The following is a 22192-nucleotide window of genomic DNA, read 5'->3' on the forward strand; positions in this document are numbered from 1 at the left end:
TGAGGGCAACAAATGTATAGATGTGCTTTACACAATTGATCTATGTATTGTGATGAATTGTATGAGCCCCAATGAATTGATTTAAAAAAAAAACACTCTGAAATGCCTGTAGTTTATTTACTCTATCCCAGTAACAACTTTCATTTTAAAATCATATTTGTGTAGAATTTAAAAACGTTTTAAAAGTGCAATGCTCCCCTGTGGAATTAAAAATTAACTGTGTTCATCAGATTCTCCCCTTTGGGCTCTAAAGTCCCCTCCCCCCCATGCCCCCACACCCTACCTTAAAAGACCCACTAATGCAAGCCAGCAGTTACATTATGAGAGAACAAATGTGTTAAGATGAGTTTTGGATTCTGAATGTTATCTTTTGAAATCCATAAGAATCTGCAAAAAGCTTATATTGTGTGATTGGCAGGGCTCTTGTGTCAAATTTATGAGCAACTCTGAGACAGCCTATACTGAAAGAGCCATTTAGGACATCATACGTTTTACTAATCAGTGACTTACTCCATCTAACTATGTTATGTTTATAGCTTCTCTACCATTTTATTATTTTTTTACTTTATTTTATTTTCAAAATTATTTTATTAGTAGTTCAATCACATCAAGCAGTATCGCCTAATTGCTACCACAACCAGTTTGCAAACGTTCTTTTCCTTCTTGAACTTCTTCATATCAGCTCCCCTCCCCGACTGTGTCCCCCAGGAACCCTTGTTCTACTTGCTGTCTCTAAGGGTTCATTTGATCCTGGGTTTCATATACAGAAACCCAGAAAAATATATAACAAAAATTCAAGAGGGTTACCCCTAATGACAAAAAACATCAGCGATAACCCCAATATGAAAGCAGAAACAAAAACAAAACACAGAAAATATTGAAAACTAGATCAAACCCAATGGGCATCAAAGGGGGAATCAAGTGACACCGCTTTGACCATCTGAGTCAGGTTTATCATCCTCTCCGTTTGGTAACCAGAGGGAAATCACCAGAGGCTTATTTCCTATGTAGATCTCACAAATGTATCTTGGACTTCCACTGTCTTCTACAGCCTTCTGCAAACTGGAATCTCACAATTGAGGTTCTGATACTGTTCCCTCTTTTGGCTTCGGATTATATAATTTACAATCCTTGGGTCACGAGTGTTGGTGTGCTTCTTCCATGTGGGCTTAGTTGACATTTTACTTAGATGGCTGCTTTTAAAGAGAACTCCAAATCTATGGTGGGAGAAATCATGTCTAAATTGTTTTTAGCAATTCTTTAGCATAACTAATATATCTTGCCAAAATAACTTTCCCAATCAAGAGTAGGCTAGGAACTGCAGCTAATTTTGAAATACTATAATAGTCTCTATGGAGCCTCAGTGGCACAGTGAGTTAGTGTTGGTCTGCTACTCAAAGGATCTAAGGTTCAAACCCAGCAGCCATTCTTCAGGAGAAAGATGCCAGCAATCTGCTTCCATAAACAAATGCAGTCTCCGAAACCTCACGGAGCAAGCAGTTCTATTCTATCCCATAGATAGAATTTTTTGTCAGAATTATTTGTCTATCATTATTTGTCAGAATCAACTCCATGTCAGCCAGCTGGCTTAGAACTTTGTTTTGTTTTCTGGGTTTTGTAAAGTGTAGAGATATTATTCAAAACCCGAAGAAAACATAGTGATGGCCATCTGCCCTTCAGGATAGCAGAGCTTTAAATACTACTACTGAAGATTAGCTCTATAGTGACTGTTCTCCTGTCTGTAGAACAGCCACTGTAGAGACAGAGTTTTGTGAGGCACAGAATGCACTTGGTAATCGGGCTCAAAAGATGGGCATTGCATTGTCGTATATATAAAACTCTGCATCTACTTAGCATTCTATTTACTTAGCTTTCAAACAGAACATTCTGGTGGCAGATGGCTTTACCCACCCTCATCCGTACCACCAAAAGTTCCACAAAAGCAAACCATTATGGATAATTTTATAAACTTGTCCATTTGACCAGCCTTTTCAACTTCTTCATTGTTTCATTTCATAGTCACAATCCTAGTGAGATACATAGAGTAGAAATTCATATTTGTCAGGTCAAGGTATGAACACCTGGATGATGTGCCCCAATCCATGGTGCAGCATTCAGAGAGGTTGCCCATTCAAAAGCTAGGACTAAGTAGTTAATTTTATTTTCAATTTACTGTTGATTTTACTCTAAAAGTATCCAAGACGTATATTTTGATATAAACTCTCCAGTAATTCACATGGATCTCCATTTATGAAAGCAGAAGTCATCATATAAGCTAAGTTTTAGATCTGTGTTTTTAACATATAAGCTAATTTAAGATCTGTCCTGGAAGAAGTACAACCCGAATGTGCCTTAGAGGCAAGGATGCCAAGAGGTCGTCTCAGGTACTTTGGGCATGTTATCAGGAGAGATCAATTCCCGGAGAAGGACATCATGCTTGGGACAGTGGGGGGAGACAGGAAAAAAGACGAAGGCCCTTAGACATAAGAACAACCGTGAGGCTGACGCAGGATCCGGGTGACGATTTGTTCTCTTGTGTTTAGGGCCACTAGGAGTCGGACCAGACTCGACAGCACCTAACAGCAACCATGTTTAGTTCTTTCAGAAGAACGGATGGATTAGCTTATTTTTAACTTCATTATTGATAGGGGAGCCATTTATAAGAAACATTTTTTTTGCTTCAAACCACACAAATTTATTACATCACTCTTTCTGTGGCTCATGGATACGGATACAGTTTCACTGATTGTCTCCACCTCAAATCCTCTTATCAAGCTACAATCTAAGTATTAGCCAGGGGCTGCAGTGTCATCTGAAGACAGGACTGGAAAAGGACATGCTTCCAAGGCCACTCCGTTTCCCAGGGCGCTGAACTGAGTGCCTCCGTGTCTTCCCTGCTGTTGGTCGCTGGCCTCCCTCAGCTCCTGAACACCTGCATTGCTTCACAGAGTAGCTCACTACACGGCAGCTGCAATTAAGCAAGCCAGAAAAGAGTCTCTCCTTTTTGTGTCATAATTTCTCCAGTGATCTCCTCATATTTGCAATACTTGCCATATCTATTGATAAGTTATGAGGTGCCTAAAAGTTCATTGTCTATCACAGAGCCTCGTATTTACTTTATAAATGAAAGAAAAGTTGTACCATTGTGTTTACTTCACGCCTATTCTGTTTATTCTTTAGGAGGAATTACTCATGACACTTTCCAAAAGGAGCTCATGTGCTTTGACCCAGATACTGACAAATGGATCCAAAAGGCACCCATGACCACAGTTCGAGGTCTGCATTGCATGTGTACAGTGGGCGAAAGGCTCTATGTCATTGGTGGCAATCACTTCAGAGGAACGAGTGATTATGATGATGTCTTAAGCTGTGAATACTATTCCCCTATCCTTGACCAGTGGACCCCCATCGCTGCCATGTTAAGAGGCCAGAGTGATGTTGGGGTAGCTGTCTTTGAAAACAAAATCTATGTGGTTGGTGGGTATTCCTGGAATAATCGTTGTATGGTCGAGATTGTGCAGAAATATGATCCCGATAAAGATGAATGGCAGAAAGTGTTTGATCTCCCAGAGTCCCTTGGTGGCATCCGAGCTTGCACGCTCACCGTTTTTCCACCTGAAGAAAGCACACCATCACCTTCTAGGGAGTCCCCTCTTTCTGCACCTTAAGATCCTCACTGAAACTAAGATGCTGTAGTCCTATCTTTGCAATGTGTCATGGATTATCTTCTTTTCCCCTTTTAGTAGTATATGTTAGAATTAGCCTCCAGTAATTGATGCAGCTATTGGGGAAAAAGATGACGTTGCTGTTATTTGTGCTGTTTGTTTGGCTTAGAATGTTTATAAAGTGGTAACACAAACATTCTGGATTGTATCCCATAGAAGCTGATGTTTAACATATGAAAAATATTAAGATATTGTCTATATAATGTTCATTCAGTACTTTTTTGATGCTGTGTACTGAGTGTAAAGTATTTGTCATCTTACATTAGAAAGCCCAATAAGTCAAGTTGGAGGTGAATTATAGTAAATGTACAACTGTGTTCACTAGGCTTCAAAGTAAAAAGTTTTCCTTTCATCTTTGAATGTAAGATGTCAAAGGGAGGCAGCCTGCTCCAATGGGGAATGACATACAAAAGGTTGCCAACTCGCATGAGCTACCTCCCTCTTTTCATAAAGTATTTTTGACATATCTGTCAACCCACCTGACTGTGTGGGTGCATTGAGAACATATAAAGTTTCTTAGACACACAGGAGAAAATAACAAATAAAATTCACCAATAGTAATAATAATAATAATAAAACAGTAACAGCAAAACACCTCAAACTTATAGGCAAGGGTTTGGGGCTTTTGAAGTGTGTTTAAATTCTTACACACACACTCACACACTATAGATATGAAATAACGAAATACACAATTTTTTAAATTGAATACTTCAATTAAATATGAAGCTTTTTCTTTAAAGAGGATTCTTCCAAAAAGCAGCTTCCATTAACTAGGAACTCAGTATGTACATATAATGGTACAACTGTAATGAAATTAGATGGATAAGGGCTAGAAATTTTGAGCAACTCAATTTGTCACTTGACCAAATTTTACCTTCAAAAATTGTATTCTATTCCTTCTCCTTTGCTGTTGAGGTAACTTACATATTATATGTGTTCTGTATACTCTCAGTTCATAAGGTTATTTAGCACAACGTGCAGCAGCTTCATGTGGAGAGCTGCTTTTGCTCAGTGAATTCAACTTCCATGTTTTATCTTTTTTTTGGTAAATAAAAATCATTTAATGTCAATTTGGTCTAAGGATGTGCATTGTCTGATTCAACCCCCTTTGATTAAATCTCTGTCTCTCTCTCTGCTCTAGCATAATTTAATTGATCACAACTTAGATAATTGGAAAGCAGCTTGGATGAATAGATATTTCTGACTTTCATTCAAGGAAGAACATGTTTGATGCAGCCTAACCTCATTGATGGCTGCCAACTGGTCTGTGGAAAATGCCCATGGGCTCTTCTTCATCCTCATTGAAGAAGTACCATACATGTTGTATTATACGAGGTCCACTGGAGTAGCAAAACCAATGATGCTTACACATACACAGAGATTTCAATCAAGAAAATGACTCACACAGTGGTAGAAGCTCTCTGAGTTTTTTTGTCAGATGTTAAGCCGGGGACTTCTGATTGGTGTGGCTATGGAGGCTGATGAACCCCAGATGAGCAGACCCAGCCCAGGCTGGGAACTGCCGAGGAAGAGGAATCCAAGGTCGGCAGGTCAGGCTTGTAGTTGGAGGAGGAGAGTGAATACCTGACCAGCAGGTCAGATGGCAGGCTCTTGATGGCTCGCAGGAACAGCAGCCAATGTGAGGCCATTGGCCCAAATCCACATTAGCAGAAGTCGATGAGCCAGATGCAGGGTCCAGACGCAGCAAAAAGCAAGCATGTGTTCCTACAGGGGTCAATTATGTGCAAAATAGGCCACACCTCTGTGGAAATTTCCAATCCATTGTGTCAGGCCTGGATCCTGAGTAAGGGGCTTGCACACCACTCTCTTCTTACAGCTTCTTGACTTCTCACAACTGAGGCTCTCATGGAGTCAGTGACACGAGGCTGAAGGATTTTACTAGGCTTCACTAGGCTTTAACTGCCAAACAACTGAGAGTCCTGGTCCAGTCCAGTGACACAAAGCCTAACCAGCACACCTGTCAAACTCAGAAGAGCAGATGGGTTTCAGAAATTATCCTGATCTTTCAGAAGACCCATTTTACCAAATGTTAGAGATTGGGGAAATAACCTCAGATTTATTCTTAAGTTAGGACCCTAAAAGAAAAATGTTTTTGGAAAGAATGATTTGCGAATTGTGTTAGGATCATCTACAAACGACCAGATTAAGTTTGAACACCCCTCCCCGTGCCCCCAAAATGAGGTTGTTCCAAAATAACTAGAGGGCCACTGTCTTTCTTCACAAGTGGATGATTAGCAGCGAAGAAGTCAGTGCCTCTGTCCTGAGTTACATATAATGAAGAAAATCATTTTTTCATCAGGGTTACTTTTGAGCGTTGGGAGAATTCTGGTATGAATTGGAAAGACCTTCTTGGACCAGAATGAATTTGTTCTTACATCAGAGCACAGGGCCAATTGTTTCTGTTCTTTGCTATAGACAGGGGGAATTTAGCCATTCGTGCATAGTTCACACCTGCCTTGCACAGGGGAAGTGAACAGGCTAGACTAATAATTACACAACACTCTAGTTCTGGCTATTCTTGGTGGGCCAGTTCTCTTCCCGACACCAAAGGCTCTTTCCATCCGGAATCATCCCTAGAATCCTTTCCACTGCATCTGCAGCAGAAAAATGGACGCTTGTCGGTTGGAAGGCTGTAGGAGTCAGACTTTAAAGAAGTATCCATCACTTCCACCCACATGCTATTTGGGAAGAATTCAGGCCTGTACCTAAAAATAAATGCAAATGTGATTAAAAATATAGAACTATGTTCCCAGAAGCAAGAGGGGATATGGCTGGGGATCAGTTGGCAGTCTGTGATGTGGATTAACACAAAACATACACAGTTCTGTTTGACAATGTACCTTTTCTGAATCCACGCCATACGCTATTTAGAATGGCAATTAATGTCACACATAACTGCAGGTGCTATTGTTAAACAATTCTAACAGCTGGGAAACTGTTACACATTTTCTGTCACAGTGAATTAGCTCTTTTTCTTTATTAAAAATATCTGCCAGTAATTGATTGGTTGGCTCTACAAATATTTCTCACATTTGCCCTTCTTGGGTTCTTGATCTACTTTAAACAGGAATTAGACAATAGCTTTTTGCTTTGATTCAGTAAAATCTCAATATGTTCACAATATTCTTTCATGGTCAAGCTTGCTAGGGTGGAAAGGAAGAAGAAGAAAACAAAAAAGAAAAACTACTTTATATATATATATATATAGCTATATATAGCTATATATACATATAAAGTATATATATAATGTGTGTGTGTGTATGTGTGTATATATATATACACACACACATATATATATAAAGCTAGTAATCAGATTGGGCCCTGAAAAGTGAGGTTATGAGCTGAAATGATATCCTCTCTAAATTCTCATACCTATAAAACCCACTACCATGAAGTCAATTGATTCTCACAGCAACCCTATGATAGAGTTTCCAAAGTTGCAAATTTTTTCGGGGGGTATGTGTGGGCTGGAAGGCTGTATGAGATGGTTCCTTTTAAAAAAACAGTTTTATTCATATTTCATCCACATATCAAACAATTCAATAATTCAATCATATCAAGAAGAGTTATACAATCATCACCACAATAAATTCTAGAACATTTTCTTCTTCTTTGTACTCATTGTTATTTGTAAATTTTAAAAATTGTGGCACAGACACACAAGCAAAACATTATCCACTTCAACAAATTCTACCTGTATGATTCAATGCCAGTGATTATACTCTTCTTGTTTTCCAACCATAATTAATATTATTTTCCAAATTATTCAATCACCATTAACATAAACTCTATGCGCCCTAAGCAAAAACTCTTTTTCCTTCAACCATGGTAATCACTGGTCAACTTTGGTCCTTTGTCTTTCTTTTTTTTAGAAGCTTTCTTGATATAATAGTCGCATAGTTAAATCACTTTTAAAAATTGTATACGCATCATCACAATCAGTTCTAATGTTCCTTTGTCCCCTCCCGCATTCATTGTTCCTCAAATCCACTCACTCTCCAAACCGCCACTTACCTTCACATCTCCAATAAACCATGATTGCTTCAGTTATTGTCTCTATGCATCCACTCCTTCTGTGCTTCCCAAACTTGAAAACCCAACAGAAATAATAATTTAAAAAAACGAAATAGCAAGAAGAAAATGATAATAATATACAGATAAAATAGTGAAAAGAAAAGACCACCATCAATATTTTAAAAACCAGAAAAGAAATTTCTCTCATGGAACATATGAGAAATATGTGAGCCTAGAGCGAATTCAGATAAGGTCAAGAGGGAGGACAACTGGTCAAGTATCATATTAAACCATGGTTCATTCCACCATATTCAAGTTTGCAATAATCTTTGTCTGATAGTAAAACTGTTTGAGTCCCTCAACTGTGGCTAGATGGGAGCTGTTAGAGGCTTAACCTGCCTAGATAGTCGGCAGATGGATTTTGCAGTCACACTGCCCTCCATAGCTGTCTACAAATGGGGTGTTCACAGTTTAAACTCTAATATTTTTCTCATCATCATCTGTGGATTTTGTTATTATCGTCTGTGGATCACACAGGCTCGTGTGATTCTTCCATGTTGACTTAGTTGGCGTCTCACTTAGATGACTACTTGTTTGAATACAAACATTTAAGACCTCAGACACTATTCCAACTGATAGCCGGACACCATGTTATTCTCACCATGTTTCTGCAGCACCCTTATCTTCAGCGATCTCTTCATGAATGCAAATACAGAGCAGGACCGTGTTATAAGAACTAACTGTTCTCGGATTGGGGCTAGAAATAAGTAGGAGCCTAGAATCCATCAGAATGAAAAATCTTTATGGGAGCAGATAGCCTTATCTTTCCCTACAGAGCAGCTGGTGACTTTGAACTGCCAACCTGGTGATTAACAGACTAATGCTTTACCCAACAACGCCACAAGGGCTCCAAAATTACCTTAGATGGTCCTGGTGTAACGGATTACGCATTAGGCTGCTAACTGCAAGCTCAGCAGTTTAAACTCACTAGTCATTTTGTGGGAGAAAGATGAGGCTCTCTACTCCTCTAGGCATGTATGCTCGCAGAAACCAATTCTACGAATTGACTGGATAATATGACTTAAAAAAATTTTTTTAGTGTATTTGGGGAGCAAGAAGGGGGCTTCTAAAATTATTTCTTTACATTAGTCCATAAGAGACTGCCTCACAAGGTGATTAAGTAGTATTTTATTGAATTTGACCATGTGGCCTTTTTCTTTTTTAATCATTTTATTGGAGGCTCATACAGCTCTTATCACAATTCCTCCATAGTGTCAAGCACATTTCTACGTTTGTTGCCATCATTTTGAAAACATTTGCTTTCTGCTTGAGCCCTTGGTATCAGCTCCTCATTTTCCCCTCCCTTCCCCACCCTCCGTTCCACATGAATCCTTGATAATTTAATAATTATTGTTATTTTTCACGTCTTACACTGACCGATGTCTCTCTTCACCCACTTTCCTGTTGTCCATCCCCTTAGGAGGGGGTTATGTGTAGATCATTGTGATTGATTTCCCCTTTCTCCCCACACCTTTCCCTTCCCCTCCTGGTATTGCTACTCTCATTCAATAATGAGAGGTTTATCTGAGGGATTTATCTGTCCTGGATTCCCTGTGTTTCCAGCTCTTATCTGTACTCATGTACACGCTCTGGTCTAGCCGGATTTGTAAGGTAAAATTGGGGTCATGATAGTTGGGGGTGGGGGTGGGGAGGAAGCATTAAAGAACTAGAGGAAAGCTGTATGTTTCATTGTTGCTATACTGCACCCTGACTGGCTCGTCTTTTCCTTGTGACCCTTCTGTAAGGGGATGTCCAATTGTCTACAGATGGGCTTTGGGTCTCCTTTCCTCACTCCCCCTCATTCACATTGATTTTATTTTTTGTTCTGGGTCTTTGATGCCTGATATCTGATCCCAACAACACTTCATGATCACACAGGCTGGTGTGTTTCTTATATGTGGGCTTTGTTGTTTCTGAACTAGATGGCTGCTTGTTTATCTTCAAGCCTTTAAGACCCCAACAGCTATATCTTTTGATAGCCGGATACCATTAGCTTTCTTCACCACATTTGCTTATGTACATGCTCTGTCTTTGGCGATCGTGTCAGGAAGGTGAGCATCATGGAATGCCAGTTTAATAGAACAAAGTGTTCTTGCATTGAGGGAGTACTTGAGTGGAGGCCCAATGTCTGTCTGCTACCTTCATCTTTATAAATAAATAAATAAATAAATATATGGATATATAAATAAATAGATTTCCCCCCATTGTTATATCTAAGTAAGATATATAAGAAACACATATAAGAAACACACCAGCCTGTGTGATCATGAAGTGTTGTTGGGATCAGATATCAGGCATCAAAGACCCAGAACAAAAAATAAAATAAAATTTATATATGTACATGCCTGTATTTAGATCTCTATAAATGCCCTTTGCCTCCTAGTTGTTCCTCTATTTCCTTTTACTTTCCTCTTGTTCCACTCTCATTTTTGGCTTCATTCAGGTTTCAGTAATTCCTCTCAGTTACATTGCCCCTGACCAGGCCCTACCAGGCACCCTATGCCCTCCTCGTAATCAATTTTAGTTCACTTGTTGTTTCCTTGTCCCTGGGTTTGTTAACACCCACTTCCTTTCCCCCGCCTCCCCTTTTCCCGTGTCTCCCCGGAACCGGTCCTGTTATTCTCTCCTCCATATTGTTTATCCTACCTCTCTAATCTAGATAGACATGCAAAGACAATAATAAGCACAAGAACAAGACAGAGCAAAACAAAACAACAAAACAAAACAAGACATCAACAACAAAAAAGAAAAACCTACAAATAATTCCAGGTCTGTTTGTTGACATTTAGGAGTGTTTTCAGGTTGAGTTTGATGGGGTGCTACACCCTGGTCCCAAAGTCTATTTTTGGTATTCCCTGGGGACTTCATTGTTTTGTTCCCCTTGCTGCTCTGGCATCCCCCCACCCCCACCCCGTGTAGTGGGGGGTCATATCTGGCACAATTCCTACACTGTACCTCCAGTGTCGTCCCTCATAGCACTATGGGTCAGTGAGGGACGTCATGTCTCGTGGTGGGGCCAGCCCTATGGTCCTCTCTGTGCATTTCTTCCTCTGAGCAGGAATATCATCCTAGGGGCTGGTGGGCCAAGATGTGTTCCACTCTCTGTCCTTCCCTTCTCATTTGCTCCTGTGTGCTCTGATCAGATGTGTTCTTCTCCCTGAGCTATAGCTTCAGTGCTGTCCTCTGAAGTAAATTCTTCTGGGGGGGGGGGAGTGGTGTGTGTCCATATAGTTGGGATTGGGGCTGGCCACACAGACCTGTCTATCGGATCCCTGCTTCATGCAGGTATGTTGCATTCTCAAGGGGAAAAGAAAGAAAGAAAAGACATGAGTAGCGGGGGAACAGGGCACTCATTAAGCCACCCAAGGGGAGGGTGCTGTTTATATCTCTGAGGAGAGGGAGAGAGGGACTAGAACTTTTTCTTTTTTAATGACCCTTATATCCTACCCCATCCAGAATAGGAAATTGACTTTCCAGCATGAAATGTTGGTTCTGTCTCTAATTTTACCCTTGAATTCTGTTGCTTTCATTTTGTTTTTCGTTTTCAGGTCTCTAGATCGCAATTTCAATCTTTTACCCATCAGATAACTCTTTTGACCAACAGGAAGGCGAATAAATGTGAAGCAAGCTCTCAAAGATTAAAAGAATTTCATTTCAAATTGGTCAAATAAAGCAACATCTATAAACTTTTGTATTAATGATAAAAAGTTAAAATATAGAAATATTTGGAAACACCAAGTAGAAGGAAGAGAAACATAGTACCCAAGTATCTCTTCCCTATAATATAAAGAAGCTGATTCCAAATCTACATGAGGCTATTCTTTTTATTCAATTATAATTTCAAAGAGATTGCCAGGCCTTTATTACCAGGCTCTTCTAGGACTTGGAAAGCCTAACCTTTCTCACAGGTTCCAGAGGCTACAGCTTGATTAGATTGAGGCTCCGTTTCCTCAGAGGAAAACTCATTCAGTACATGAAATGTACTTAACTTAATTGACTGGCATCAGTTTAACCATAAAGAACGTGGGCTTTCTCTAGATTTAGGGTTTTCAAGTGGTCACACTTCAGTAGCACAAACATTCACCAAGTGCGATTTAGGTGTCCAAGGGTTCCTGAGACCCTATCAAGGCATTCACAAGGTCAAAACCATTTTACTAATAGTACTAAAGCTTCATTTGCCTTTTCTCTTCCAGTTTAACATCATATAGTGGAGTCTCCCAGAAGCTAAACATTACATGATGCCATTTCTCTGGCAGCTGATGAAATAGGGGTTTGTATGTTCTTGTGTGTTTATTTTAATTTAATTTAATTCCTATTTTTTTCATTTCAAACGCAGTAAATATCAGTAGATGTAACCCATGGAAACAAAACTTCTTTGTTGCCCTAATTTTTTCAAGAGTATAAATGAATCCTGATACCAAAGCGTTCAACTACTAGTCAACGATTGGTGATTCCAACCCACCTACTGGGGCCCTCAGAGCAGGTAATCCTCTTATGAAGGCAGCTGTCCTTGCCACACATACCATCACATGAGTTGAAATAGATTCCATGGCAGCTAATAAGCACACAAATTAATTTCAGTTCATAAAAAACAATACCTTTGCAAAAATTGAACAAAAATTATCCGAGTGTACAACACACAAAACTTAAATCGTTATTTCATGCAGTTGTCTTTTATTTTTATATTATATTGTCCAGTTGCCATATAAAATATGTCTTAATGTAGGACATGATTAAAAAAAAAAGGTGAAAACCACTAGTCCCTGACCATATTCCATTTAACAAAAGCTATTTTTCCACCACCATCCAGAAATGCAATCAAACCTTCTGGATTATTTAAGATGCTAACAACAAAATCAAGGACAACAAAGAGTTATCACTCTAAAGTCTGGTTACTCATTTCTTATGCCTTATCTGAAAGCCTGCCTCTTCCCTGGGTAATTCAAAGGAAGGGCCACAACTATAGATAGAGCCCTTCCTGGCTGTCTAAGAATTTGCAGGCGAACCACATTGGAAGCACAGAGCGGCACATCATCCTGGTTGCAGGTTTTTTCACAGGCAACAATGGGCGGCAACATCACGATACCTGTGGTGATGGTAGCGGAGCAGGCCACACTTCAGTTCTGTTGTGTGATGAGTTATGATGAGTGGGAGCTGACAGGATGGCAAGAAACAACACACAGATCTCTCAATCACGGCAGTTCTCTAAGAGAAAAGACATTTTACTAGTCAATAATAAAGAATGGAGGAGGGGGAGAGCCCATTGCAAACCTTAGAAACCAAACGCCAACCAACTTGCGCTAAAAGGAAAAAGAAAATGTTGACTGGTAATAGGCTTGTCCCCTAATCATCAGCATCACAACTGGCAGTTGGAGGAAACTAGAAAAAACAAATGTGACTTTTTGTCAGGTTCTTGCCTCCTTCTATAGACCGGCTTCCTGGCATATTAGTAACTATGGCTGAGAACTCCCCTAAATCACCACTCCCAGTTTGCCCAGTCAACTTGAAAATGTCTCCCACTCTTCATCATCTGTGAGCAACTGATTGTTAGCTGCCAATCACTGCTAGGCATTGGTCTGGGGTTCCCCACATGACAGGGGAGAAGTCAACCATTGAACCACCATTGCTCCCCACTAACAATGCTAGTAATTGGGAGAGTTCAGGTCAGATGTTTGCCTTTGATACAATAAGGAATGACCTTGCCAAAGGAACTCCTGTAAGTGCCATCATTACAAAGGAATGCATTCCCAGGTAATGGCGACATTATACTGAGCACAGCAGGCCATCAAATGGATGCCCTCGACAGTAGGAAGGTCACACTCCACAGTAACCCCACTCATCTATCAAGAAAAATGTGTGTGTTTCCCTATCAAAGGGCCAGATATTTGTGAAGAATTGGCCAAGTCTTTCTGTGAGCAACCTTCATTCAGCAAGCCTTGTGGCATAGGCTCTGGCTGAGCTCTCAGGGTGCAGTGGTGATGTGTTGGTCGGTGAACTGCAAGGGCAAGAGTTTGGACCCCCTGCTTCTCCAAGCGAGAAAAATGGGGCTATTACTCCTGTGAAGAGCTCCAGTCTTGGAAACTCACAGGGGAATTCCTACCACGCCCTATGTGGTCAACTCCATGGCAGTGAGTTTGACTTTTTGGTTTGCCTGGATTCAAGGCTGCTTGTATTCAGAAGGACATTACAGGCCTGTCCGGGAGGGAGACATGACTCTACTGCAATGCCTAGCATCCAGCCCAGGTTGAGAAACCAATGTAAAATGATAAAATCTGGCAGACTCTGAGTGAGGATCTCAAAATGCTTGTTTTAAAAAGGAAGCCCGCAAGCTGTTAGTTAAGCCCAACAAATGTAAGCAGTGCAGTTGCCTCAGCTCCATCTGGAGGAGCGGAGAATGTGGCAGCAGCACAAGCAGATGCCTCGAGGATGTCCTGTTGTTGTCTTTGTTGTCAGGTGCCATTGGGCTGGTTCCCAGTCATAGTGACCAACAGAATAAAGCACTGCTTCGAGCTGCGCCATCTTTACACTCATTGCTCTGAATTCTATTACATCGGTCTTTAGGTCATTCCTAAGGCCAGCAAATTATTACAGCACTGTGCCAGTCCATCACCCCGAAGGGGTTTCTTTTCTTCACCGACCCTCTACTTTACCAAGCATTACATCATTCTCCAGTGAGTATTTCTAGAACAGATTTGACGTATTGAGCATGAACGACAGAATACCAGATGAGCTACAGGAGGCTTTTAAGAGGTATGAAGAAAGCAATAGGTCATTAGAAAGATTGGAAAGATCAAAGTGGATGTCTGAAAAGACTCCAAAACAAGCTCTAAGTCATAAAACAGCCAAAGCAAATGGAAGAAAGAAGTCAAAGGGTTGAATAGAAACTTTCCAAGGGCAGCTCAAGAAGACAAATATTATAATGAAATATGCAAGGACCTGGAATTAGAAAACCCAAAGGGAAGAACATGCTCAGCAAATCTGAAACAGAAAGAATTCAAGAAAGAATTCAAGCTGCAGGCTGCAATCTTGTAAGACAGTATAGGTAAAATATTGAATGTGGCTGGAAGCAACCACAACAAATAAAAAGAATACAAAGAATCACTGTACCAAGAAGAACTAATCGATATCACCCAATTTCAGGAGGTCGCATATGAGCAAGAACCAATGGTGCTGAGGGACGAAGGACAGCTGCACTGAATGCATTAAGCCCCAAACCGGGATCCAGGAATTGAACTGTTTCAGCAAGCAGATGAAGCACTGGAAGGACTCCCTCACATAAGCCTGGAAAGTTGGAAGACAGCTACTTGGCCAATTGACTGGGAGAAATTCATATTGGTGCCCAGTCCAAAAATAAGGAGACCAAACAGAATGCTCCCACTATGGAAGAATATCATTTATATTCTATGATGCTGCACGCAAGTAAAATTCTGTTGATGATCGTCCAACAACAGATGCTACAGTACATTTACAAGGCACTGCCACAAGGTCAGGTCCGATTCAGAAGACGATGTGAAACAAGGGAGACCATTGCTGATGTCAGATTGATCTTGGCTCAAAGCAGAAAACACCAGAAATATATTCATTGTGTTTTATTGACTATGCAAAGGCATTGGACTGTGAGGACCATCATAACCTATGGATAATCTCAAAAGGAAGGGGAATTTGGAAACACTGCATTGTGTTCATGAGGAACTTGCACATGAATCAAGAAGTTATTTGTGCAAACAGAACAAGGGAATATTACTTGATTTAATTTCAGGAAAGGTGTGTGACAGGGTTGTATCCTCTCACCAACTAACTCAACCTGTTTGCTGAGGAAATAATCAGAGAAGCTGGCTTACATGAAGAACAGTGTGGCATCAGGATTGGAGGAAGGCTGATTAACAACTTGCAATATGCAGATGACACAGCCTTGTTTGCTGAAAGTGAGGAGGACTTGTAGCACTTGCTGATGAAGATCAAAGATGGCAGCCTCCAGTATGGATTACATCTCAATGTAAGAAAGACCAAAATCCTTAGTGAACCAATAGGTAACATCATAATAAATGGAGAAAAAGTTGAATTTGTCAAGGATTGCATCTTGCTTGGATCCACAATCAATGCACATGGAAGCAGCCTTCAAGAGATTAAAAGACCCACTGCACTAGGTAATCTGTGGCACAAGACCTCTTTAGAGTATTAAAGAGCAAGGATGAAACATTGAGGACTAAGATGTGCCTGATCCAAGCCTGGTATTACCCATTGCGTCGTATGCATGTGAGAGTTGGATATTAAACAAGAAAAAAATCTAAAGGAATCGATGCATTTGAAATGTGGTGCTGGGGAAGAATACTGAAATTACATGGACTGCTAGAGGACAAATCCACCTGTATTAGAAGACATAAGGCCTGAGTGCTCCTTAGAGGGAAAGATGGCAAGACTTGGGCTTACATACTTGAGGACATTTGTCAGGGGAGGCCACTCCCTGGATCATGTTGGGTAAAATGGAAGGGCAGCTAAAAAGAGGAAGACCCTCGACAAAATAGAGGAACAGTGGTGAATATGGCGCAGGACTGTCCAGTATTTCGTTCTGTTGCTCGTGGGGTCGCTATGTGTCAGAGCCTAGTCGGTGGTACCTGACAACATCAATGACAACACTGTCTCTGAACCAGTTTTCCCACATAGAACTCAGTCACTGAAACCAACACGTAAGTGAGATGGTCAAATATGATCCTGCTGCAGGAATTGAGGGATTTGCAATGAAGAAGTGTATGCCTTTGGAAGACTTCCATAACTCAGAATTCCCCTCTGTTTGAAAGTTCAGGATAAAATATTTTGTATAACTGGTTTCTTTAAAAAAAATCATTTTATTGGGGGCTTGTACAATTATTATCACAATCCATACATCCATCCATTGTGTCAAGCACATTTGTACATTTGTTGCTATCATCATTCTCAAAACATTTGCTTTCGACTTGAGCCCTTGGTATCAGCTCCTCATTCCCCCCCCTCCCCACCCCTCATGAAGCATTATCCTGTGTTTTCTTCTAAGTGTTTCATGGCTTGAACTCTTACAGGTATGTTGTTGATCCAATTTTTTGTTAATTTTTATAGGAGTCTAACCATTGTTTTGTCTGTAGAGATCCAGTTGTCTCAGCACTTTTTTTTTTGAAGAGACTATTGTTTCTCCATTGAATTGTCTTGGTAATTTAATTTTAAAAGTAAATTTATTATAGACACATAGTTTCATTTCTAGACTCAATTCTATTTCAATGGTTTATGTGTCTTTCCTTATCCCAGTACTACAATGTTTTAATTATTATGGACTTATTATATGCTGAGTTAGTTAATTGTGCCAGCCTGGCCGATAATCACAGGTGGTGCTGGTTGAAAGGCAGAGGGATAAATGGGTGGTGAAGCCTCGCCTTTCGAGTTCTCGGGTCTCTTGTTTTGTGATGGTTGTATCGGGTGCAGCTGCCTCAGCAGTTCCCTGCTTCAGCTTGCAAGATGGACTTCCTACAAGACATCCCCAAGGAGAAGCCACATGGACCTATCCCGATACAGCCCTGGGTGCTGGAGCAGCCGTGTGGAGACCCTTGCCAGTGCTGAGATGCTTATTCGTTCACTGACTCAGCTTTCCTCCTGCAGTCGGCATCATTGCCTCTGTTTTGTGAGGTGAAGGACTTTGTGGACTGGTGTTGGGTATGGGTTAATGTTGGACTTGTGGGCTTGGGCAGCATTGGGTTGGGATGTTTTCGTGATGCACATTTTCTTTACATAAAACTCTCTCTTATACGTGAGTCGCCGTGGATTTGTTTCTCCAAAGTACCCAGACTAATACATATGCTTTGAAATCAGGACATATGTCCTCCATTTTGTTCTTCTTTCTAAAGATTATTTTGGCAATTCAGAACCCCTTGCAATTCCATATGAATCAGAGAGCTGATTTTCCTTTTCTGCGAAGAAGGCTCTTGAAGTTTTTATTGGGACTGTTCTGAATTTATAGATTTATTCAGATAGTGCTGGCATATTTATGATATTGTGCCTTCCCATTTACTTAAGTCTTCTTTAGTTTCTTTTGATAATGTTTATGTTTTGTATCATGCAAGTCTTTTACTTCTTTGGCTAGATTTATTCTTGAGGTAGGTTTAAATTTTAGGTGTTATTGAAAATGGATTAGAAAAGAAAGTTCCTTTTTGAATTGTCCATAGATAGTGTGTAGAAGCGCAACTGATTTTTGTATGTTGCCCTCATACCCTGAAACTTTGATTAATCTCTTAGCTCTCTTTATAAGCCTTTTTTAGAGTTGATTAAGATTTTCTATTTTTAGAATCATGTCATCTGCAAATGAAGATACTTCGTCCTTTCCAATAAGAATGTCTTTTCTTTCTTATTTTATTTTTAGATCTTTATAACTGTATTAGAACTTTATTTAAAAACTCGGTAGAGGCCAAAAGTGATGGCTCTTAACATAGTATGTGGAATTCATATTAAATACAAAGTGCCTTAAAAAAATTAGCCCAATACTGGTTCCTTTAATAGCACTGTCAAACTTCTATGAGATGAAGCCTTGTAATAAAGAAAGACCAACAGTAACATTGAATATAAGTTTCTTAAGTTCATTTACCAACTTTAACAATCTAAGGGGGAAAATGTCTGGCCATAATACCTGGTGACATAGACACCATGTTCAAGTAGAAAGCATAGGATAAAAAAGCATTATCAACAGGGCACCAACCCACCCAAGGGGAGGGTTTTGCTTATATCTCCACAGGGAAAGAGGGACCAGACTTCAACCCGGTGCTCCAAGATGTGAATGCAATATACCGGCATAAAGCAGGGAACTAATAGGGAGGTCTGAAGGGGCCAGCCCCAATCCCAACTATGTGGACAATCGCCCCGCCCCCGGGAAGAATTTATTTCAGAGGACAGCACTGAATCTGCAGCTCTGGGAGAGGGACATGTCTGGTCAGAGCACATGGGAGCAAATGAATGGGGAGGAAGAGAGGGTGGAGCACATCCTGGCCCACCAAGCCGTGAGGGTGATATTCCTGCTCAGAGAAGCCAAATGCATAGAGAAGACCACATAGCTAGCCCCACTATGAGACACTACCTCCCTCACTCACCCATAGCCCTACAGGGACAACACTGGAGCCACAGTGTGGGAAATGCGCCCAATCTGACCCCACCACACCGAGGCAAAACACTAAGGGCGTGCAACTGAATAGCAATGGAAGCAGGGCAAGGTAGTCCCGAGGGAATACCAAAAATTGACTTTGGGGCCAGAGTATGGCACCCCCTCAGACTCGACCAGAAAACACTCCTAAAAGTCAACAAGCAGATCTTGAACTATTTACAGGCTTTTTTGTCGTTTTGGGGGGATATTGTAGTTGCTTTGTTTTCTTTTGTCGCTTTGTTTTGCTCTGTCTTGTTTTTTGTGTGCATATTATTGTTTCTGTAGGTATATCTAGATATGATATGTGGGATAAAAAATGGAGGAGAAAACAATGGGACCGACAGTTCGGGTGTGGGGGGACAGGGGAGAAGGGGAGGTGGGGGGGGAAGGAAGTGCTGTTGACAAGCCCAGGGACAAGGGAACAACAAGTGATCAAAAATTAGTGGCAAGGAGGATGTAAGAGGCTGGGTAGGGGTTGATCAAGGGCAGTGTAACGGAGAGGAATTACTGAAACCCAAATGAAGCCTGAGCATGGTAGTGAGACAAGAGGAATATAAAAGGAAGTAGAGGAAAGAACTAGGAGGCAAAGGGCATTTATAGAGGTCTAAATACAGGCATGTACATATGTAAATATATTTATACATCATGATGGAGAAATAGATCAATGTGCATATATTTACAGGTTTAGTTTTAAGGTAGAAGATGGATATTGGGTCTCCACTGAAGCACTCCCTCAATGCAAGAACACTTTGTTCTATTAAAGTGGCATTCCATGATGCTCACATTCCCAACACAATAGCTGAAGACAAATGTGTGCATAAGCAAATGTGGTGAAGAAAGCTGATGGTGTCCAGCTATCAAAAGATATAGTGTCAAGTGCCCCCCCAGCACAAGAACACTTTGTTCTAACAATTAGGCAGTCTGAGATGCTCACCTACCTGACATTATCGCTGAAGACAATGGGTGCACAAGAAACTGTGGTGAAGAAAGCGGATGATGCTTGGCTACCAAAAGATATAATACCTGAAGTCACTGAAGACAATGGGTGCACAAGCGCGTGTAGTGAGGAAAGCTGATGGTGCTCAGCTACCAAAAGATATAGCACCTGAAGCCTAAAAGACCTGAAGATAAACAAGCACCATCTAGCTGAGAGACAACAAAACCCACACGGAAGAAGCACACCAGCCTACCCCTACTCGATCGCTGAGGACATAGGGGGTGCATTAGCAAAAGTGGGGAAAAAGCAGATGGTGCCCGACTACCAAATGATACAGCATCTGGGGTCTTACAGGCGTGAAGACGAACAGTTGGCCATCTAGCTAAGAAACAACAAAACCCATAAGGAAGAAGCACACCAGCCTACCCCAACACGAATGCTGAAGACAAAGCAGGTACATAAGCAAATGCGGTGAAGAAAGCTGATGGTGCCAAGTTGTCAAATTACACAGAATCTGGGGTCCCACATGCTGGACGATAAACAAGGGGCCATCTAACTGACAAACAACAAAACCCACATGGAAGAAGCACACCAGCCTGTAAGATGACAAGGCGACAAAAGGGTCAGGTATCAGGCATCAAAGACAAAAAAAAAATCGTAACATTGTGAATGAGGGGGAGTGCAGAGTGGGGACCCAGGGCCCATCCGGAGGAAATTGGACATCCCCTGCAGAAGGGTTGCGGGGAGGTGAGGAGCAAATCGGAATGCAGTGTAGTAATGATGAAATATGCAATTTTCCTCTGATTCTTAAATGCTTCCTCCACCCCACTACCATGATCCCAATTCTACCTTACATATCCGGCTGGACTGGAGGAGGTGCACTGGCACAGATAGGAACTGGAAATATAGTGAACCCAGGACAGATGAACCCCCCAGGACCAGTGGAGAGAGTGCCGATGGTGGGAGGGTGGAGGGAAGGAGAGGGAGAAAGGGGGAAACAGAGGACAAAGTCTACCTGTGGCCTCCTCCCTGGGGGACAGACAGCGGAGAAGTGGGTGAGGGAGACGTGGGATGGGGTAAAATATGATAAAATAATAATAAATTATAAATTATCGAGGGTTCGGGGGGAGCGGGGAGGGAGAGGGAAAAATGAGCTGACACCAGGGGCTCAAGTGGAAAGTGGGTGTCGTAAGAATGATGAAGTCAACATATGTTCTAAAGTGCTGGACACAGATAACGTATGTACAGATTGTGATGAGTTGTATGAGTCCCTAATAAAATTATTATTTTTTTTAAAAAATACAAAAACAAATAAACAAAAACAAAAGATATAGTGTCTGGGGTCTTAAAGGCTTGAAGGTAAACAAGTGGCCATCTAGCTCAGAAGCAACGAAGATCACATGGAAGAAGCATACCAGCCTGTGTGATCATGGGGTTTTGAAGGGATCAGATATCAGGCATCAAAGAACAAAAAAACATATCATTGTGAATGAGGAAGGGGGTGCAGACTTGAGACCCAAAACCCATCTGTAAGCAACTGAACATCGTCTTACAGAAGGGTCATGGGGAGGAGATGAGCCAGTCAGGGTGCAGTGTAGCAACGATGAAACATATAACTTTCCTCTCATTCTTAAATGCCCCCCCCCCGCCCCCCGACTATCATGATCTCAAATCTGCCTTACAAGTCTGGCTAGACCGGAGAAGGTACACTGGTACAGGTGGGAACTGGAAAAACACAGGGAATCCAGGACTATGATTCCTTCAGGACTAGTGGTGAGAGTGGCGATACCAGGAGGGTGGGGTAGAAAGGGGGAACTGTTTACAAGGATCTACATATTACCTCCTCCCTGGGGGATGGACAGTGGAGAAGTGGGTGAAAGAAGACGTCAGACAGGGCAAGATATGACAAAATAATAATTTATAAATTATCAAGGGTTCATGAGGGAGGGGGAGTGGGGAGGGAGGGGAAAATTGAGGAGCTGGTATCAAGGGATCAAGTCGAAAGCAAATGTTTTGAGAATGATGAGGACAACAAATGTACAAACGTCCTTGACACACAATGGATGTATGGATGGGTTGTGGTGAGAGTTCCATGAGCCCCCAATAAAATGATTTGAAAAGAAAAAGGAGAGAGAGCAGAAAGAGATAGTTAATGGGACAAGAGAAAATGGTAAGCAAAACCTGACGAAGAGCATTTATGTATTTATATGTGTTAGTGGGTGGATGTATAGATGATAGGTAGATAGATAGTGCTTATATATAATATATATAAATAGAATA

General features: G+C 41.1%; 1 protein-coding gene across 7 annotated transcripts in view; it reads left to right on the forward strand.

Annotated features, from left to right (window-relative positions):
* Positions 1-4795, forward strand: part of KLHL13 (kelch like family member 13) — a 204177-nt gene extending 199382 nt beyond the window's left edge. For all 7 annotated transcript variants that reach the window (XM_045298582.1, XM_004710083.2, XM_045298583.1 and 4 more), the window contains one exon: positions 3181-4795. In XM_045298582.1, coding sequence (XP_045154517.1) covers positions 3181-3668 — 488 coding nt within the window. In that variant the 3' untranslated portion in view covers positions 3669-4795. The remainder of the gene's footprint in view (positions 1-3180) is intronic.
* The last annotated feature ends 17397 nt before the right edge of the window (positions 4796-22192 follow it).

Source organism: Echinops telfairi, unplaced genomic scaffold, assembly GCF_000313985.2.
Source record: "Echinops telfairi isolate 266 unplaced genomic scaffold, ASM31398v2 ScPeMD7_7427;HRSCAF=8465, whole genome shotgun sequence".
Lineage (NCBI taxonomy): Eukaryota > Metazoa > Chordata > Mammalia > Afrosoricida > Tenrecidae > Echinops > Echinops telfairi.